At 42.8% G+C, this 19,161-nt stretch overlaps 1 protein-coding gene across 1 annotated transcript; it reads left to right on the top strand.

The window, feature by feature from the left end:
• The first annotated feature begins 3,129 nt into the window (after positions 1 to 3,129).
• Positions 3,130 to 17,668, top strand: LOC149271442 (nischarin-like). Its single transcript, XM_089507419.1, has 21 exons — positions 3,130 to 3,216; positions 3,540 to 3,623; positions 3,928 to 4,110; positions 4,676 to 4,724; positions 5,405 to 5,568; positions 6,102 to 6,197; positions 7,145 to 7,240; positions 8,286 to 8,435; positions 8,713 to 8,781; positions 9,303 to 9,488; positions 9,790 to 9,918; positions 10,314 to 10,427; positions 12,381 to 12,480; positions 13,373 to 13,491; positions 14,309 to 15,107; positions 15,140 to 15,167; positions 15,208 to 15,424; positions 15,773 to 15,905; positions 16,117 to 16,236; positions 16,397 to 16,558; positions 17,049 to 17,668. The coding sequence occupies exons 1-21, from the start codon at positions 3,130 to 3,132 to the stop codon at positions 17,666 to 17,668; spliced, it is 3,705 nt and encodes a 1,234-aa protein (XP_089363545.1).
• The last annotated feature ends 1,493 nt before the right edge of the window (positions 17,669 to 19,161 follow it).

Below are 19,161 nucleotides of genomic sequence, written 5' to 3'. Positions count from 1 at the left end.
CTGATGTCTACTATGTGCCAGAACATTTTTCTGCCTTAATTTCTTAAAAAAATTAAAATGTTTGACATTTTAAGCTCTTTAAATGTTATATTATTTGTTATTATATAAAGCCATTTGTACTTGTATGTTATTCTGCAACCGAGGCAGACGTGTTCAGGGCAGGTTGTTACTGTTTGCTTTATGAACTAGGGAATTGCGTACAATCCGTTCTACATCCATCTAAAATGAGGATTCAAACTTCTGCTTTTCCTAGAATGCATACCGCTACTGAAAAGAGCGTTCCTTTACCTTTGTAGCAGCCTTTAAACAAGGCTTTACGCCAGGCACATAAAGTACGTGATTCTTCGGTGTAGTAAGGAACAGTACACAATGTTTGCCCCATGGTCTCAAGTCTTGTAGACCCATTGCCCCAGGTGTATAAAATCAAGCACCTAGCCATGCAGTCTGGATTTACAAACATTTGTGGGGAAAAATGGGTTGTTCTGAACTCGGTGAATCCAAGCGTCGTTTGCAATAAATTAGTTCGTGAAATTTCATCCCTGCTAGATATTCCAACTGTAAGTGGTTTTATTGGAAAATGGAAGTGTTATAGAACAGCCGCCGCTCAGAGATGAAGCAGAAGGTCATATAAAGAGCGGGGTCACCGAGTGCTGAGGCGCATGCATCAATGAGCCTCGACCGCCCGACCAGTCGTCGGTCACCGCTTTTCTTTCCTTGGACCCCTTTTGATAGATACCAACTGCCGCAGACCGGAAACCCCCACAAGAGCTGTAGTTTTGGAGATGCTCTGACCCAGTCGTCGTGCTGTCACAATTTAGTCATTGTCAGTCGCTCAGATCCTTACGCTGCCCATTTTCCTGCTTCTAAAGCAACAACTTGGAGGACTAAATGTTCACTCGCAGCATGATATATTCCCCCGTGACAGGAGCCATGATAAGGAGATTATCCGTGTTATTCCCTTAACCTGTCAGTGCGCAGAATGTTATGGATGATCTCTGTGTATATAATACACACACATATATATATCATATACACTATCTCACAAAAGTACACCCCTCACATCTTTTAAATATTTTATATCTTTTCATGTGATAACACTGAATAAATGACTCTCTGCTACAATGTAAAGCAGTGAGTGTACAGCCTGTATAACAGAGTAACTTTACTGCCTCCTCAAATATAACTCAACACACAGCCATTAATGTCTACACCTTGGCACCAAAAGTGAGTACACCCCTAAGTAGAAATGCCTAAATTGGGCCCAAAGTGTGAATATTTTGTGTGGCCACCATTATTTTCCAGCACTGTCTTAACCCTCTTGGGCACGGAGTTCACCAGAGCTTCACAGGATGCCGCCGGAGTCCTTTTCCAGTCCTCCATGACCACATCACGGAGCTGGTGGATATCAGAGACCTTGCGCTCCCCCACCTTCCGTTTGAGGATGCCCCACAGATGCTCAATAAGTTTAGGTCTGGAGACCTGCTTGGCCGGTCCATCACCTTTACCCTCAGCTTCTTTAGCAAGGCAGTGGTCGTCTTGGAGGTGTGTTTGGGGTCGTTACGTTGGAATACGGCCCTGCGGCCCAGTCTCTGAAGGGACGACAGCCATGCAGACCAATTTGATGCGGTGTGCAGCGTATGATCTGAGCGCTGACAGGCTGACCCCGCCACCCCTTCAACTTCTGCAGCAATGCTGGTAGCACTCATACGTCTATTTCCCAAACACAACCTCTGGATATGACGCCGAGCGCGTGCACTCAACTTCTTTGGTCTACCATGGCGAGGCCTGTTCTGAGTGGAACCTGTCCTGGGAAACCGCTGTATGGTCTTGCCCATCGTGCTGCAGCTCAGTTTCAGGGTCTTGGCAATCTTCTTATAGCCTCGACCATCTTTATGTAGAGCAACAATTCTTCATTAGGTGCCATGTTGAACTTCCAGTGACCAGTATGAGAAAGTGTGAGAGCAATAACACCAAATTTAACACACCTGTTCCCCATTCACACCTGAGACCTTGTAACACTAAAAAGTCACATGACACCAGGGAGATGAAATGGCTAATTGGGCCCAATTTGGACATTTCCACTGAGGGGTGTACTCACTTTTCTTGCTAAAGAATGGCTGTTTGTTGAGTTATTTTGAGGGGACAGGGGACTCTCTTATCCGGGCTGTACACTCACTGCCTTACATTGTAGCAGAGATAATTTCTTCAGTGTTATCACATGAAAAGATACAATGAAATATTTACATAAATGTGAGGGGTGTACTCACTTTTGTTGCCGAGGTGTTAGAGATTAATGGCCGTGTGTTGAGTTATTTTGAGGGGACAGTAAAGTTACTCTGTTATACAGGCTGTACACTCACTGCTTTACGTTGTAGCAGAGAGTCATTTCTTCAGTGTTATCACATGAAAAGATATATAAAATTTTTAAAAGATGTGAGGGGTGTACTCTTGTGAGATACTGTATGGGATTCTGCAGACCTTGGTTGTAACCAGGGGTTATTTGAGTTACTGTTGCTTTTCTGTCATCTCGCACCAGTCTGCCCGTTCTCCGATGACGCCGACACCAACAAGGCATTTCCATCACACAGCAGCCGCTCACTGGATATTTTCTCCTTTTGAGGTGGGATTATTAATCGAAGGGTATTTTTCAGAGCATTTTCTCTGAAAAAACCCTCATCTTATATTCGATAAAATCGATTCAACTAATTGATAATTGAATATCGGTTATTATCGATTTGTTGTTGCAGTATATATATATATATATATACGCACAGATATACTATAGTATTTATATATATAATATAGTATTTACATACACACATAATACACACAGATATACTCCATACACACATGTATAGGTTACAGAATACGACACATTATGCCGCAGGGCGGTGGGTCATGGGGCAGCTCGCACTGGCCTCGGCTCCCCTCTCTGTCATGTCATGGACTTCACTTGGGTTTGAAGAACATTTTCCCCCAGGCCTCCATTACTACTCTATGCTTCGCCGCCGGCCCCAGTAACGGCTGGTTTCCCAGTGTCTGTCTGTTCGTATCAATAAAGTTCATTGACGGAGCAGAAATGTAAACAAGCATGGCGGACTAGGAGCTGTCACGGGAGTCCCTGGTGTCATGGATGGTCTCGCTGGCCTCGGAGATGAGACTGCGGAGCCCAGGGGGGTTCGGGTGGTGGGCTCGGAGCTGGTGGACAATTACACGGTGAGGCGGGGGGATTCTGGGGGCGGGTGTGCCCGCAGGGGGTTTAGGTCTGTTGCTCTGGATCCTTCCTGGCTATAAACTCGTCCTTATTCATTTTTATACTATGAAATATATACCAAGTAACGGTGCACGATTTAATGATTCGCCCCAAGAGCGGGAGAGAGCAAAGAGTCTGAGGAGTAAAGTAGAGGAAATAGGATGCAGCTGGAATAAGGCTCGTGCATGCGCAGTGAGGTGTTTGTGTGTCTATATATATATATATATATATATATATATATATATATATATATATATATATATATATTGTATCAACGTGTTTCCAGGTGTACGTCATTGAGGTTTATATCGGAATCTATCACTGGAAGGTAAAGCATCGCTACAGTGACTTCTACGATCTCCATGAAAAGGTGAAAAGACCGTGTAATGGATGCTATGAGATATTGTTTTTTTAATATTTGCTGGGATTTTCAGATGCATATGCTGCACGTAGATCAGAGATCTCCGTCATTAAACGGGAGCGCACTGGGAGCCTGATCTGTCCCCTCCTTTTAGGGGTAATAAATGTCGGCCAAATACGCCGTTGGGTAGGACCTGAGAATATTCCCCCATCATTTCCTATGTCCGGATTTTAATGTAACGTTAAACAGAATTGGTGAGAGGATGGCTCTTTGCTTGATTGTAGATTAGTAGCCTTTTATGTATGCCTTTCAGCTGTCTTCAGAGAACAGAGTTGCTAAAAATCTCTTGCCCCCCAAGAAAATGATTGGAAAGAACTCAAAAAGTTTAGTTGAAAGACGACAGATCGACCTGGAGGTTTATTTGCAGACGCTCCTCGCACAGTTCCCAGCAGCAGTGCCGAGATCGCTGTCATACTTTCTGCACTTTCACCGCTATGTAAGTTTGTGATTTATTCCTTGGCCTGTCTAAGTCTTTCCTGTTTTGCCTGCGCGCTAAACCCAGATAAAGAATCAGAACTGTTAACAAGTGACTGGTGTCTTAAAGATATTTCTGTAAAACCTGAACATTACTAAGCATGGAAACGGCCTGCTTAGCCTAGAATGTCTGCTTTAGCCTGATTCCAAAGGACACCTAGGATTGATAAAAGGTACAGTCACATGCGCTTCTCTGTTATTCCCCCCCAATTAGTATTACAGTGTGACTTTGTGAGGGCTCGACAAATCCCAGGCGCCAGGTCGCCATAGCAACTGATAATTTTGTCCTGGCGCCTAGGTCAGGGGCATCTGGCCCTGCTCACTGTGCAGCACAGGGTGTGTAAGCCAGGCCGCCTAATCAAATTAAAGCGGCCGGCACGCACACATTGCGGTCTTACCACCTCGCCTCGCGGCTGCACCACGTAGCTGTTAGGCGGCCGGCTTGCACACACCGTGCTGCTGAGTGGCAGTGCCCCAGTGACGCTCTTCGTGCGGCTTTAATACTTATTTCTGTTTTTTTTGTTCAGGAAATCAGTGGAATTTCAGCTCTTCTTGCTGAAGAACTGTTCAATAAAGGTATGGTGTTTATTAGACTTGCAAATGGGTCAAAAACAATTTGAAACTAATTGTTTGGTTTGTTCTCAGGAATCAAATTTAGTTTCCTTGCCCATTCGGTTCCGCTGAAAATTTGGGGGCCCACGATTCGCTCTCTCGCGCTCTCATTCTTGTTCACTCTCTCTAAATGTTTCTCTGCCGAGCACTTCCGCTTCATCTTCTGTCCTTTATCTTCTCCCTTCGCTTCAATCCGCTATCTTTGTCCGCATCTCCACCGACATAACCCGCCAAGAACTTCCACCAAGACGGAGGCGATTGAGAGTGTGAGTGAATGCCGACCCACATGTTTCGGACAAAAAATCAGAGCTTCTTACTTTGCTTTCGTCGTGGGGTGCCTGGCCACATTTTGTGGCTTTGTACGAATTGCTGAACTTACCAAACATCTGTAAATTTTAATTTCGTACAAATCCGAATGCACAAAGGTTTTTTCACTATTCTGAATGACATGATTGGTAGACATCACAGAGCATTTTCATGTATACTGAATGTGAAATACTTTACTGAGAGGGTAGAATATAAGTGGAACAGCCTCTCAGTGAGGGAATTCGAACATTAATGGGATAGGCAAATGGGTGCTGAATCTAAGACAAGATCAAGGACTATAGAGGCCAGATCTCTCTCTCTTACTTGCTCTTTTCCAGGTGAACAGTTACTATCGGCTGGTGAGGTTTTTGTTATGAAGCCGCTGCAACTGTATGCAGTAACACAGCTACTGCGATATGCCAAGCCCACGTGGCTTAATGGGGATGCCAAAACTGACCTGGGACATATACTGGATTTCACTTGTAGGCTGAAATATTTAAAGGTAAGCTTACAAGTTAAAACCTTTTCACCGCGGGAATTGTTGGTCACACTGGGTGGAACTTAAAGCAGAGTTGCTGTACGACCCACCCAGTGTCACCAAAAGTTCCCACCAAGGCTGTGTGCGGTGTAGCCGGAGGACAGAGAGTATATTTTAGGGTGAGGGGGTACTTTGTGTTGTATTAAGTGTGGGGGAAATCAAGCAAATTGCCTGAGGCTTCAGAGAGAGAAAAAAATATGCATGTTATTTCATGATTGGCACGTACGCCAGTCTCATTTTATTTAGAGAGCAGATTCTTTGAAAATGAACAATAATATTAAAATGTACGTGGGTTCATGATATTGTCAAACATCCTTGTAGAGGTGGAGAAGCAGCCCCGGCTTTCAGTCTTCATGAGCTGTGATGCTAGACAGTTATACACTAAACGTGTCTGAGATTGTGTTGGGAATATTGGTATTCATTTATTCAAAGTGAATTAGTCATTAATTGCTTCCTAGTTGAACATACAGGTTCTTATGTTTTTTCCATTCCCACAGATAACTGGTACAAGTGGGCCTTTTGGGACAAGTAACATACAGGAGCACTTACTGCCATACGATCTGTTCATATTTAAATCACTTTGTCAAATAGAGGTAAGAGAATGCAAATCAATGGGACAGATTATAGAGAGCAGAAAATGGTCACAAAACATAAAACTGTTCTGTACTTTGTTTCCCTGGTCCGTATGCTGTGGTGAACCTGATCTAAGAATGTATGAAAGTCAGGACGGTATATAAATAATAAATGCCTTTTTAATATAAAATGACAGTGTGTAAATTAGTGCAAATAAATAGCTTTCAAAAACATATGGGTTTTGTGTCATGGACAAAGCGGTTTGGAGACGCTGATGCTAGGTAGGACCACTAGGAGCGGGCTGGAACAAAGTCAAAGACGAGCCAACATCGGGGTACCAGAAGTCAAGATAAACGAGCCGAGGCCAGAATCAACAAGGTCAAGACAAGGTCAAACACTGGAGACTGTAATCAGAATGGGCACTGAGGAATAGGCACTATGAATCATAGGCCCGATCACCCTCTGAGGGTTTATAGGGCAGGGAGTGAATAAGGCACCAATTCCGGGACTTGGTGCCATAATGTTCAAAAGTCTGACATCACTTCCTGTTCAGATATTACGGTGTCCATCTTGTGCATGACCATTGTATATGTGTAGGAGCCAGGATACAGATTACTCACCACTAGGGGGGCGGATGGAGGTCTTCCTCTCCTAGCGATGACTGGGAAGACTGCAGGGAGCTGGATGGAGGTTTCCCTTTCCGTCGTGGCGGCGGCTGCTGCTGGCAGTTGACAAAGGGGGTCCTTCTCTCCTCCGTGGCAGCTGCTGATGCAAGTTGGTGACAGTTTGATGGGGTAAATCGAATAGTCCGGCTTTAAAGGTGTCCCAAATAGGATATGGGCACAGGATGATCAGATGTCAAATTTCCAAACAGAAAAATACATTGTATTTTTGTAAAATAACTGTCAAAAATGAAGCGACATGCATGTTTGAAGTAAGAAGTTCATGTTGGCATCATGTTTTATAGGTCAGTCACTGTAATGCAAGGAATATCACAGGACTGAACTCTTGCAAGAACACTTTGGCAACAATGACTGTTCAGTTTTCAGCAGAGTCAATGAAGGTACAAACTTAAAGAATTGAAACAAACCAGAGGCTTTATACCTTAATTCTCAGTGTTGACACCTTTATGTTCTCTCTAACTGGCTTGTGCAATTGTAGCATATTACCTTGGGCATGTGAATTGATTAGATAATTTCTCATGGCCTTTAGCCAGTACAGAACAAGTGGGCTTTATCCTTGGTCACCCGTGGAGGCAGAACAAAGTAAACCTCATCAACATATTTCTGTTCAGAAAAAACACAAAGAATATGTGTGCCGGCTACAGAGGGATGGGAAGCAGGGGCTAGATCAGAAACAGAGCAGAAACAACTGTGTGGCGTTATTTATTAGCAGTCATTAGGCAAGATCACAAATGGAAAATTCAGATATGTATGGATACATGTGCTAGGTGAGAGAGAATTTTGCTCACCTGTAGTTATGTTTTAAGAAGTAGGTGAGATCTTACTGTGGTGTCTCCTATTACATTTACCTGTAATGCAAACAAATTCCACAAATGGCGTAGTACTGCCACAGAAAGAAAGGAGGCTCTGCTCTTGAGAGCTTTCAATCTATTGTATTCTTAGCCTCAGGTCCTTTAGCATATTTGTCGTAGCGTGTGCATCTGCAGGGTACTCTCACAGCAGGAAAGACCACGGAAGGTTCAAAATAAAGCCCATTTTATTTCACTCTGCAGCCGAATAAACACGGTCTCTTTAACAGCAGAGACTCGCAGCTTGTCCGTAATCAGCAAATAAAGGAACAACATCTCTCTCTTAAGTACCTGATGGATTGCCATTAGAACAGACTTCTCGCACTGGCCTCTCCCCAGGGTCATAAGTGCAGCATTGAGTAGCCTCGCTCTGCTAGTGAGTAGCCGCCACGATCCACCTGTCCAGCCCTGCCTGTGCAATGTAGAAAGAATTCTAAAGGCCTGACTCCCAGCCCTTTGTGGAGGCTTTAGCCCCTTGGAGTCTTGTTAGTGGGGAAGCTTTATACACTGCATCACATATTACATTCAGTTGTTGACAAGGCGTTTACAGTAAAATAATTTCTAATTGTACCTGAAGGACATTCTAGTACCTGAGGCTTTGGAGTTTGACCAATGGGAACCGGAGGGCACATCCTTGGATCCAATTACGGCCGTTGTTCCGAAATGGAAAGCCTTAACGACTCTTGACATGAGCCATAATCAGATCTCTTTGATTGATGATTCAGTGGTAAGAATGAAATATTTTTTATTGGTTTGTATACATATTTACACTTAACATGTCTTTATGTTCTGTAAAGCTTTGGCCTTCCTGATTTTATTGTGTTCTTCTATATATAATATTTCCTAATTAGAGTACTTAAAAGTAATACAGTGGCAATTAAAAAATGTTACGTAATCTCACCTAATACAAGGCGTGTGGCCCTTTTATCCACTTACACAAATGATATCAATTCCAGTACTTGCTTTGCATAGTAAGAAACCTACTTGTTACGTTATCGTTCTAGAAACTGATTCCACGAGTCGAATTCCTTGACTTGAGCCATAACATCATTTCGTCAGTAGGGAATCTGCAGGTAAGAGTATCCTCCTTTTGGTAGCTGCAATAAAGACTTTCTAATTTATATCATATGGGAAAACGCTACACTGCACGGGAATTTCATACGTTCTTAATACACAAATAAAAAAGTGGAAATCCAAAAAGCTATTTACTGTCTAGTAGGATGAGACAGGGCTCATTTCTCTCTATCTACATACATCTTGGCCAAAAAAGGCTGAGGTTTAAATTATTTTTATTAAATGTTTTATTTCAAAAACATCTAAACTTGAATACGAATTGGGCGGGGGGGGCAATTCTTATATTCTTTTTCTTTTAATTCTCTGGGCGAGAATAATTCAGTTATTTTAATTAAAAGAAATTATGTTTATAATTTTAGCAAAACATTAAAAACAAAAAGTGAGAACATGACCATAAATTGCTGCTTTATGACCCCAAATGCCTTCAAGCAGTCAATTGATTATTGCTCGAGTATCGCCCAGATTTTCAACTGACAGATTTTCTTATCAAATAACCCTTTTTGTTAAATTTTTTACGCAGCATTTATTCAACTTGATACACCTGGATCTTTCATATAATAACATTTCCAATCTGGATGGTGTCCACACAAAGGTTGGAAACATTAAGACTCTGAATTTAGCTGGAAATCTGTTGGAGCGTCTCGGTGGTCTTAACAAGTTATATTCGCTGGTTAATCTGGATGTCAGTTACAATAAAGTTGCGCAGGTATTCTGTTGCTTTTCTGTATTTGCATTTATAGCATTAATAAAAGTGCTTACTCACATATAACCAGCTACAGCTGCTATGTGGATGAACAAACATGTACAAATGCTGTCACTTTAGGACCAACTTTTTTCAATTGTTGAAAGCAAAAACTCTAATTTCTTATGGGTTACGGGCACCCTGAATAGGTTTAAATGTGGGCTCAAAACAACACTCTAAAACGAAACCCCATTTCATTTACACTCGGATGTCTGGATGCCTGGCGAACACGCAAGATCACTAACTGCTATGTTCATTTTACCAGCTTGAAGAAATAAGACATATTGGACATCTTCCATGCTTGGAAAACATCAACATAAGTCACAATCCCCTGGTCATTATACCGGACTATAGAACCAAAGTTCTTGCCCAGTTTGGAGAGCGAGCAGCTGAGGTGAGATGACCAAAATGGTGTCCAATATAAAGCGAGCTTTTCCTGTGGATTGCTTGGTCTTAGTTTACTTTGTTTTATCTCAGACCTTGTATTGACATTTGATGATAACCCGATAAGTGGCAGAGGGGTCATCCGAGGTAAAAACCAACCAAAAAACATTTAATTCTTACAACCTGACTGCTTATTAGTTACAATCCATGGCAGGGACCTAAACATGTCACTTACAAGTGATCTTATAGCGATTACCCAAAAGCATATGAAAAAAAGACTAGCGTTAATCGATTGCTTTGTTCCTGCTAATTATTTCATGTTCGGCACATAATTGGCCCAGTTTCTGTTGACTCAATTAAAAGAGAGCGTGTGTATTGTAATCTGGAGAAATCTTTATTATACAGGTCTGTCTGGATAACACAAAAACCACTGAAAAAGAGCTGGATACTGTGGAAGTGCTGAAAGCTATTCAGAAAGCAAAGGAAACGAGAAACCAATTCCACCATCCCAATAAAAAGGTATGAACCACTAATCTGGGAGTTCTGCATCATGTTTGGAGACCAGTCTGTGGATTGTATTTAAATGTATGCCCCTGTCTGCTCTAAAAAGCCCATTCCACTTGTTTTAGATGTGTTTTCACATAGTGATATGAGGAAACTAAAAACATCCAGTCCCCTGCCATCGGTTTCTTTGTGTTCTGTCTGTTTAGAGCTGGAGTGCGGCTTTTTGATAATAATACAGCTCAGGTTATCCACTATAAGCATTTGAGGGAAGTCTGTAAATTATACTCACTCAAGGTTTGTCATCTTTGGATCACTGAAAATCCAGAGCAAGTTGTCTTTAAACGTTCTCCAGTTTTACTCAAAACAACGGACGCTCCGTCAGGTCTCCATCAATTGCCCCCTAATCACAGACTCTGGGCCACATTCCTGTTAAAATGACTGTATAATCAGCTATTTAGTACTTTGGAAGTGACCGAAGTCTGATCCTGGAGGTAGATTTCTAGGGTTCTTCCAGTTTAAAACCCAGCTGTTTAGAACAAAGGGCTCAATTCAACCTCTTTCCATTGTTGTAGGGACATCAGGAAGCCAGTAAGATGTAGTAAGGGGTCCTTCCAGCTTCTGATTGGCCAGTCATGTGTGTGGACATGGCTGACCATTTCTGACGTCTTCATAGGCAAGCAGGACCAAAACTCTTTTTCACGGGACGTGACAATTCCAAAGCATGTTCTCCTGCGGACCTTAACGTAACAAAGGGAGCCATTAAAACGTTAGTGCCGCTGGACCGCGGTGCTGCGGGAGCAACAAAGCTCAAGCTGCAAATGGTTTAAATAGTTTCCTCCATCAGAGAAGTTTCCTTCAGTCAGCAGAACGTCAAATCCATGAACGTAGAAGCAGCAAAATTGAAGGCAGATAGCGGTGGTTTGGCCATTTTCGCGGCCTGCCATAGCCTTGTATCATTGTTTCTAGAGGCTGCCATTACTGTGGGTTTACGGTTGCTCTGGAAATGATGCTGCCCGCTATTAACACTTGACTTTTAAAAAAGATATAGATTTGTATCCTGTTTGTAAATATATTCAAATTGCTATAGCTATAGCTTGTTGTGATTAAGGTTTTTTGTTTTTTTTTCCCATAAAGATTTTTAATCTGCGATTATTGAAGTTTTGGTTTGTTTGTTTTGTTTTTTCTCCTCCAGTAACAAATTTTAAAAGAATGAATTAAAATGTTAAAGCAGCAATCCAGGCAAGCATTGCCAGTTAGCGTAAAGAAATATTGCTGGTAAAAGCTGTTTTATGGACGGCATCCTGTAGGTTTTGAAGAGCTCTTTAAATACGTGGTAGAAATGCAGCCAAACGCCATGTTCCAGAAATAGAGATGAGGAGCTGCCCATAAAATGTACATCACGTCCCTGATTTAGGCTCTCGTAAATAACATTCACGCGCTGAGCTGATTGTGAACGGAAATGTTACTAAACCATGTAACCCGCACCACGGCTTGGGAAGAAAGGAGAAGTCAGACGTTGGGTGTTGTGGATCTCGATATTCAACCTGTCTCTTGATCTATAAAACCTAAAATGTTCAGTCTGTGACAGGGCCGTGCATTTGCCTCCAGTTACCGCAGGGTTAACGCATCATCATTCTGTGTAACTTTCCATTCTACAGGGTGATAAGGGTTTGGCACATCCATGTATATATTTTATAGAAACAGCTGTTCACCCACGATTCATCGACGATCCTTCTTACATAACGGTCACTGTTTTCTGTCATTTCATCGTATTTTTATTTAATATTGTTACAAATGTAATAAAAGCGCTGTTGTTCTTATTATCCCTGTGTTTGGTTGCTGTGTGAACCCTACTGACGATCCTGTTCTGTCCCCCACTTTTGTTTTGGACAGTAGCCTATGTTGTAGAAATGTCAGGAAGATTTCACCATTTCTGCTTCTCTCATTCTTAATGCTGCTGTTTGTCAGATGAGCGAGGATTCCCAACTCACCAAAGCCAACTCCGGCTGTACGTTTCCTGACAATGTTTCCGCTCCCTCTTTACCACGACCTGTTAGCTGCACCCGAGGTAATCCTGTACGAGACTAATTGGCTCCTGTCAGTATCTTCAGCTTATCGTGAGTCCATCTACCTGGGGATTCTGTCACAGGGAGAAATTAAAAAAACGTGCTTTCATCTGTCACGTCGGCTCCGTGTGCACCGAGATATGTATGAGGTTCCATCTAGCTGCCCTGGTACTGCCTTAAATATGATTCTGTGAAAAATCAGGCTGACATGCTAACGTTTACACTATTTGCAATGGACACCTGTAACCAGAGGCGACTTGTCGCCTACACGTCGGTGGTGGCTTATTCACGTCATTGGTGGCTTATTCACGTCATTGGTGGCTTATTCACGTCATTGGTGGCTTATTCACGTCAGTGGTTGCTTATTCACGTCAGTGGTGGCTTTAGCGTCCAATGAGAGCAAGTTGGGCAAAACCTTAATTGACTTTTCTGTCCTGTGAACTCATCTCTCTTCCCTAAAAAGCTGCCACACCAGTCATGTTCACCAGACAAGAGGGTGACCGTTAAGTAGGTTACAGAAGGCAAACACACCATAATTTGGCTTTTGAAATGAGACATGAAGAGCGTAAGCAGTGAGATCAGTGAATTAAGCCCTGGGTGTATTGCTGGAGGATGGTCTCAGATGTACCAAAGTCCATTTAGCCAGGGATTTCCTTCACTTTGAATAATGAAAATCTCATGGTCAATATAAATGTTTCTGGGGCAGCCGGGTCTTCCTAACACAGCCCGCCAACTGTACATCGAGCAATTAATTTACAAATATGTAGTGTTTTGTACAGTTATAAAAGTTTTATATGTATTAACCTCCCTTTTAATGTAAAGCATACATTTAGGCTTTACTGTCCTTTGAAATATGCCGGCAAAAACATGTATTTTTATATTTCACTGGTCTAGTTACCGACACGGTGAGAATCGGCAGCAATTCCACATCCAGCAATCGGACAACAAGTCCTCACAAACTCTACCAAGAAAGAGACGAAGGTGGTCTGCAGGACGCTAACGGACACAGGGAGGTAAATGGCCGCTAATATCAATTGCCGGTATATTTCGATGCTCTCACTCCAAAGCTGAAAGTAAAGAAAAAACTAACTGTAATTGCTCTTCTGTTGCCAAGTCTGCGTTTTAGTGGTAATAAGGTTAGTTTCAGAGGTCCCGTTCCGTGTGAGACCGCATGCCTCTTACTTGTGTTTTGTAAATTACACAACCCATTTTATGATCGAAAACAATAATCTAAATGATCATATTTTATTATAGCTAAACACATCTCCGGGTGGCAAAAGCGGTGTTTGTCTGCTTAGGTAAGTTTGATTTTACCTAATGAAATGCTGTGCTTCACGCACGCAATTCTGTATTTATAGAATGAAATCGTCCTATAGAGTTACTCTTTTCTGTCTGTCAGGTGCTTCCCTCAAGATGCTTTTCTTATCTTTTTCTGTTATCCGTGTCTTTTTGGCTAAAAACGTGGGTATTTGAAATGTTTCTCTGCTTATTTTATTTCTGCGTCTTTTTGCATGTGGCCTGAATTAAAGAGAAGACGAAATGGCGGTTCCCGCGGCGGATGCCCCACCGTGTATTCCGTATAGTAGCCAGCAGCAGGAATTGCTCTCGTACCTTTCTGCGTCTATAGCACATGTGCTGGGACAGTCCTCATCCGATGCTGCTCACGATAAGGGAAACGCAAGCTCGTCGGGGCCAGAGAACGGTTATTTTGAAATGGGGCGCCATAAAGAAAATCAGAAGGATGAGGACGGAAATCAGTCCTGTTTCCCTTTAAAAAATACAGACCATGGTGTGGGCATTACTCAGTTACACTGGGCCTTCTCTGTTCAGCTGCAGAGGGGCAAATCTCGCAAAGCGTTTGCTTCATGCCTTGTATTGACAGATAGCTTGATCGTGTTTTTTGAGTTTCCTCTACAAGGAGCAGAGGCTAATTACCTGGCTAATTTCTCTCTGCTGAGGCTGGCTTTTTACCTTTCCTACAGGGATTTAGCAGGGTTTGGATTCCTGTTGCCTAAAATCTGTCTAACCATGAGGGTGAGGAATGGAGAAGATTGTATATTTGTTCTAGCAAATGCTCAAAGTCTGCAGGAGTTGTCTGAATCGCTGTGCGCTCGCTGCCCCGAAAGCAGCAGCTCTTTAGAACGCTTGTCGTTCTGCAACAATCAGAGTTCGGAGGAATTAGTTCAGCGTCTCACTGCTGAACACAACATGGCTTTGGACGGCGGGGAGGTGAAAGGCTGTTTCCCTGTCCGTCTGTTTTATAGAGATCAGCAGGAGGATGTTTTCACTTCAACAATTCAGGAGCAAAGTGGCACAGAACTCCTGCCAACGTGGGTATTTCTCACGCCGAAAAATCTCATCCTACTGGAAGCTGACTTCGATTTACTGTCTGGAGAATGCAAGACGCATGACGTTCCAGGAAACCCTTTCTACGTGAAGAAGATCCCGCTTCCCTCCGTTACATTACATCTTCAAGACCTGGATGGAAATGTTCTTCAGCTCCTGATGGGTTACAGAGATGTCACTGCTTTCTTTGTTTTGCCCGATGACAAATTACATTTTTTAACCTTATACAAACTTCTGAGGACTTCCCTTCAATGCGTAAAGGACATATTCATTTTCAGACCCTGTGAGACTGTCTGTGAAAAGATCCAGCTACAGACAACTCGGTAAGGTCTGGTAAAACTTCCCTGGGAAATATTGAGATAATGAAAATATGTCCCCAAAGTTCTGATGCAAAACACTAAGCGCCGCTTCTGTCTCCCGCTCCACAGTGATCGCTGCCCACGGGAAGCGTCAGCCTCTCATCCTTCGCAATGTGTGATTCAGAAGTTATGTGAAGAGAATCCGCTCGCCTCTCATCTGCCGTCACCCACCCCCTTGAACGTTATTTCCAAAATGAATGGAAAGGATATCCTAGACCTTTTCCGTGGCAGCGTTTCTGAGGTACGACACCCCCGCTCACTAGGAGTTACGTGACGGCCCTATAAATGGTAAAGGGCAGCAGAACTTGCTCATCGGGTTGCTTCTTTCCGCTTTCCAGCACACAAATCACCAGAATTCCTCCATTATATACCTTTACGTCTACATTTATGTCAAAAGTGGGTTTGTTTGTGTCTGAAGCCAGACACCTGGAATGCCTTGGGACCCCTTTCCGCCTGCTTATATATCTGGGATGCCTCTGGCCCCCCCCCCATCACATATTTCGCTTATGAAGAAGTACTGCATATTCATGTTTTGGGTGAAAGTCCTTTTTTTCTGGCATAATGCAAACTTTTCTTATTTATTTTCCAGGCAGACAGTGAGGAGCTGAGGTTCTTCATGTGGTCGTCTGTGATATTTTACAAGGAACCTGACGTGGAAGCCACATCTTGCGTGTTACTGTCATCAGAAGCCACTTACTTTCTGTTTGTCGATTCAGAGCTGGGTGAGCGGCCGAAAATTGTAGAATTCTTTTTTGTAATATGAGAAATTCTTGCTAATGCCCGTCGCCCCTGCCAGGGTATCGGGTACGGGTATAAGTTTAAATGCAGTCTTTGCTAACCTTAGATCTGTAGTAATTTTGAAGAAGTGTGCGTTTTACCCGATGCAGCTCACCCTCAGTGTCTGTTTAGATTTGTGTTTCATTTGATTTGTAGATTCTTGGAATGAGCGCAAGACCCCTGGATCCTGCCATCTTTCCCGCTGTCTTGTCATTAGATTTAGTGATCTGCTTTCTGTGAACATTGGGCTCTTTGATCAATATTTCCGGTTAACAGGTAGCAGTTTTAACAACAAATACTATAAAAAATGAAAATGAATGCACCCGCAATATGCAAATGTAATCTAAATCCAAACCCAGACTTTCAACTCATTTCTTCATAATTTCCTCCCAATAACGAATACTGGCAACTTCCGTAATTGTTGATCTTCTTGCAGGGCCTTCTGCAAGTCACGTGGTCACCTGTGTGACAAGAGACAGTTACAGTACCCATACCTTTATACAGCATCTCATGTCTGCCCTGTCACTGATGGCTCGGACGCCGTCTCCAGAACCCCTGGAGAAAGATTTCTACTCTGAATTTGGGAATAAGAATACAGGTAACGGCTCGTTGCTATCCTTCTCCCAGGCATCAGTTACATACAGAGAACATCGTGAAAAGCGGGTCCTGCTACAAATGTTTACAGCCCTTCCTGGTAACCTGCTGGTGCCGTCTTCCTCGATATATTACGCACATTTCTAGCTAGCTGTGTGCTCAGTCTGTGCTTTTGATGAAGCTTTTATTAATTTGGACCCATGTATGGGTTCTGGAAAAATGAATACCACTTATCTTAATGTGGCTACAGAGAGAAACATACGGGAACGGCCAGCCCTAAAATGCTTGTTCCACGTGATGTGTCCCCTGTCCTTTGCTTGCACCGCTCTATTAGGCTTCTGCTCAGCTGAACGCAGACCTGCAGTTAAGCGAACGCGCCATTATGCTCTTCCGATATCTGCGCGCATGGACAGAGATGTCAAGGCAGTTGCCCAGTTTGTGAAAACAGCATTTTGTAAATTACAGTTATTTATGATATTATATATTTCTTTCAGGAAAAATTGACAATTATGAACTTATTCACTCCAGCAGAGTAAAGTTCATTTATCCAAATGAAGAAGAAATCGGGGACCTCACTTTTATAGTAAAAGAAAAATCTGAGAGTTCTGCAAAGCTCCAGTCGCTGAACATTTTGCTGTACGTTTTGGCTTTCCAGGTCATTACTGTCGACGGAGGTACCCAGGATGTTTTACTTCAACCAAAAACACTTATCCTTACCAACTCTGACCTATTTTTGTTTAACGAAGACTACATTAGCTACCCTCTTCCCGAATTTGCCAAAGAGCCTCCAAAGAGAGACAAGTACCAGCTGATAGATGGATGGAGAATTAGAGATTTGGATAGAGTGTTATTGGGCTATCAGACTTACCCACAGACACTTACGTTTGTGTTTGATGATGTTCCCATCCAAGATCTGACATACACTTTATCCGTGGACCACTTTGGGGAGTCCTGTGCACCCCCAGTTACGCAGAACGTGTGTGGCGGGAACAGGGAGGTTCATTTGGATATCTTCATTCCAAGTGCAGATTGCCGTGAGAAGCTGATCTCTCTTCTTGCGAGGCAGTGGGAGATTTTGTGTGGTCGAGAGCTACCTTTGGAATTGACAGGATGAAATAATATGTACAAAAAGACAAAAACTCAGAGGATTTGGTCCTGGTCCAACATCCGAAAGCAGACATTACTATTTGCTTTTGTTTAGAGCGAAAGGTCTGAAATGGATTGGTAGTTCCATGGACTGGACGTGTCAGTTCTCCAGCCGTAATGCTTAGTGGTGGCCTCCATTGGAAACTGGCAGATGACTTTCCGGTGCTTATTCTGCTAGTAAATACACGTTTACGTGCTGGAAGTAAGGAATAGTGAGTGGAGCTTCTTGGTCCGTGTTTATTGTGCGTTTGAGTGTGGTCCACAGTATTATTATTCGGTATAGAAAAATAACTTGTTTCTTCATCACGTTTTCTGGGATGGTGTTAAAAACGCTACGCATTTAGCAGTCTGGGTCTGATTATAGTAATCTACAGTATAAAGAAATTTCATGCTTTGTGGTAGAACACTATCCATTGTTTTTGTTTTTCCACAATTTATTCTGTGTTGTAAAATAAACACGCAGAATCTTATGGTTTTTGACATTCGCAGAAAGTGAATTGATTAAATGTGCTTTGTCTCTGCTGTACTTCTATATGGCCTTAAAATAATTTTACAAAATGTAACTTATCAGACACACGACTCTTCTAATACCCACCATGGACGGGCCTGGTGACCTTGTTACAGGTAGCTGACAAACCGCTGTGTTTCCAGAAAATCAGACGCTTCCAAGAGAAATTAAAATCCTTCCTTCCATCCTAGGATTGAGTATCCAGAGCAGGCACTCGCCCTTCACATGACCTCCTCTGTCATACAGAAACCCAAATTTACCCAAGATCTCAATCAACTATTTCTTGTTGTTTTGCTTAATGTTCAGATTTCTGTTCTCGTAACCCCGATTACACGTGACAAATAGAATTATCAGAAACAAAACGATTACTTAGCAAAAAATGTGAACTCGGGAAAGTAAAATGTGTGTTTTTGAGTTACTGGCGTGAACTCAGAGTTAGGAAGGGGATTAGATGCTCCTTAATACAAAAACAAACCAAATCTGCTGATTGTTAGTCAGCGATGATTTATGAAATGTTTAATGCATTTGAATCCCCAGCAACGGACGTATGATTATGGAGATGTCTGTACCGGTTATGGTCTGAAAGTATGTGCCGGATATTAGGAAACAGGAACAGTATGGCTGAAGTGGCCTTACTAGGACAGACACATTATCTTAATCTATGACCATGCATTGGGTCCTGTGTTTCTTTGTGAACACCAGTTGGTGAGATCCGCACCATCGCAGATCCTCCCGAGTTGTAAAGGAAGTTTGTTAACCTGGTTGTGTCCGTTACGTAGGGACAGCCTGACGCGTATGCGACCCCCCCCCCCCCGGACAGGTGGATGGAGTGGACCCAACAGGTAAGGCATGGTCTGCTGGACTCTCCCTAGCTTTGCTCCCAGTCTGGGAAGCTCTACGCGATTGGGCTGGGTATTTGAATGCTTGAGGAGGGTCAGATTTATTCGATACTC

This window comes from Sceloporus occidentalis, unplaced genomic scaffold, assembly GCF_023333645.1.
Source record: "Sceloporus occidentalis isolate IW3139 unplaced genomic scaffold, rSceOcc1.0.p SCAF_514, whole genome shotgun sequence".
Lineage (NCBI taxonomy): Eukaryota > Metazoa > Chordata > Lepidosauria > Squamata > Phrynosomatidae > Sceloporus > Sceloporus occidentalis.
The sequence above is the reverse complement of the archived record's forward strand: the minus strand, read 5'-3'. Positions and strand labels throughout refer to the sequence as shown.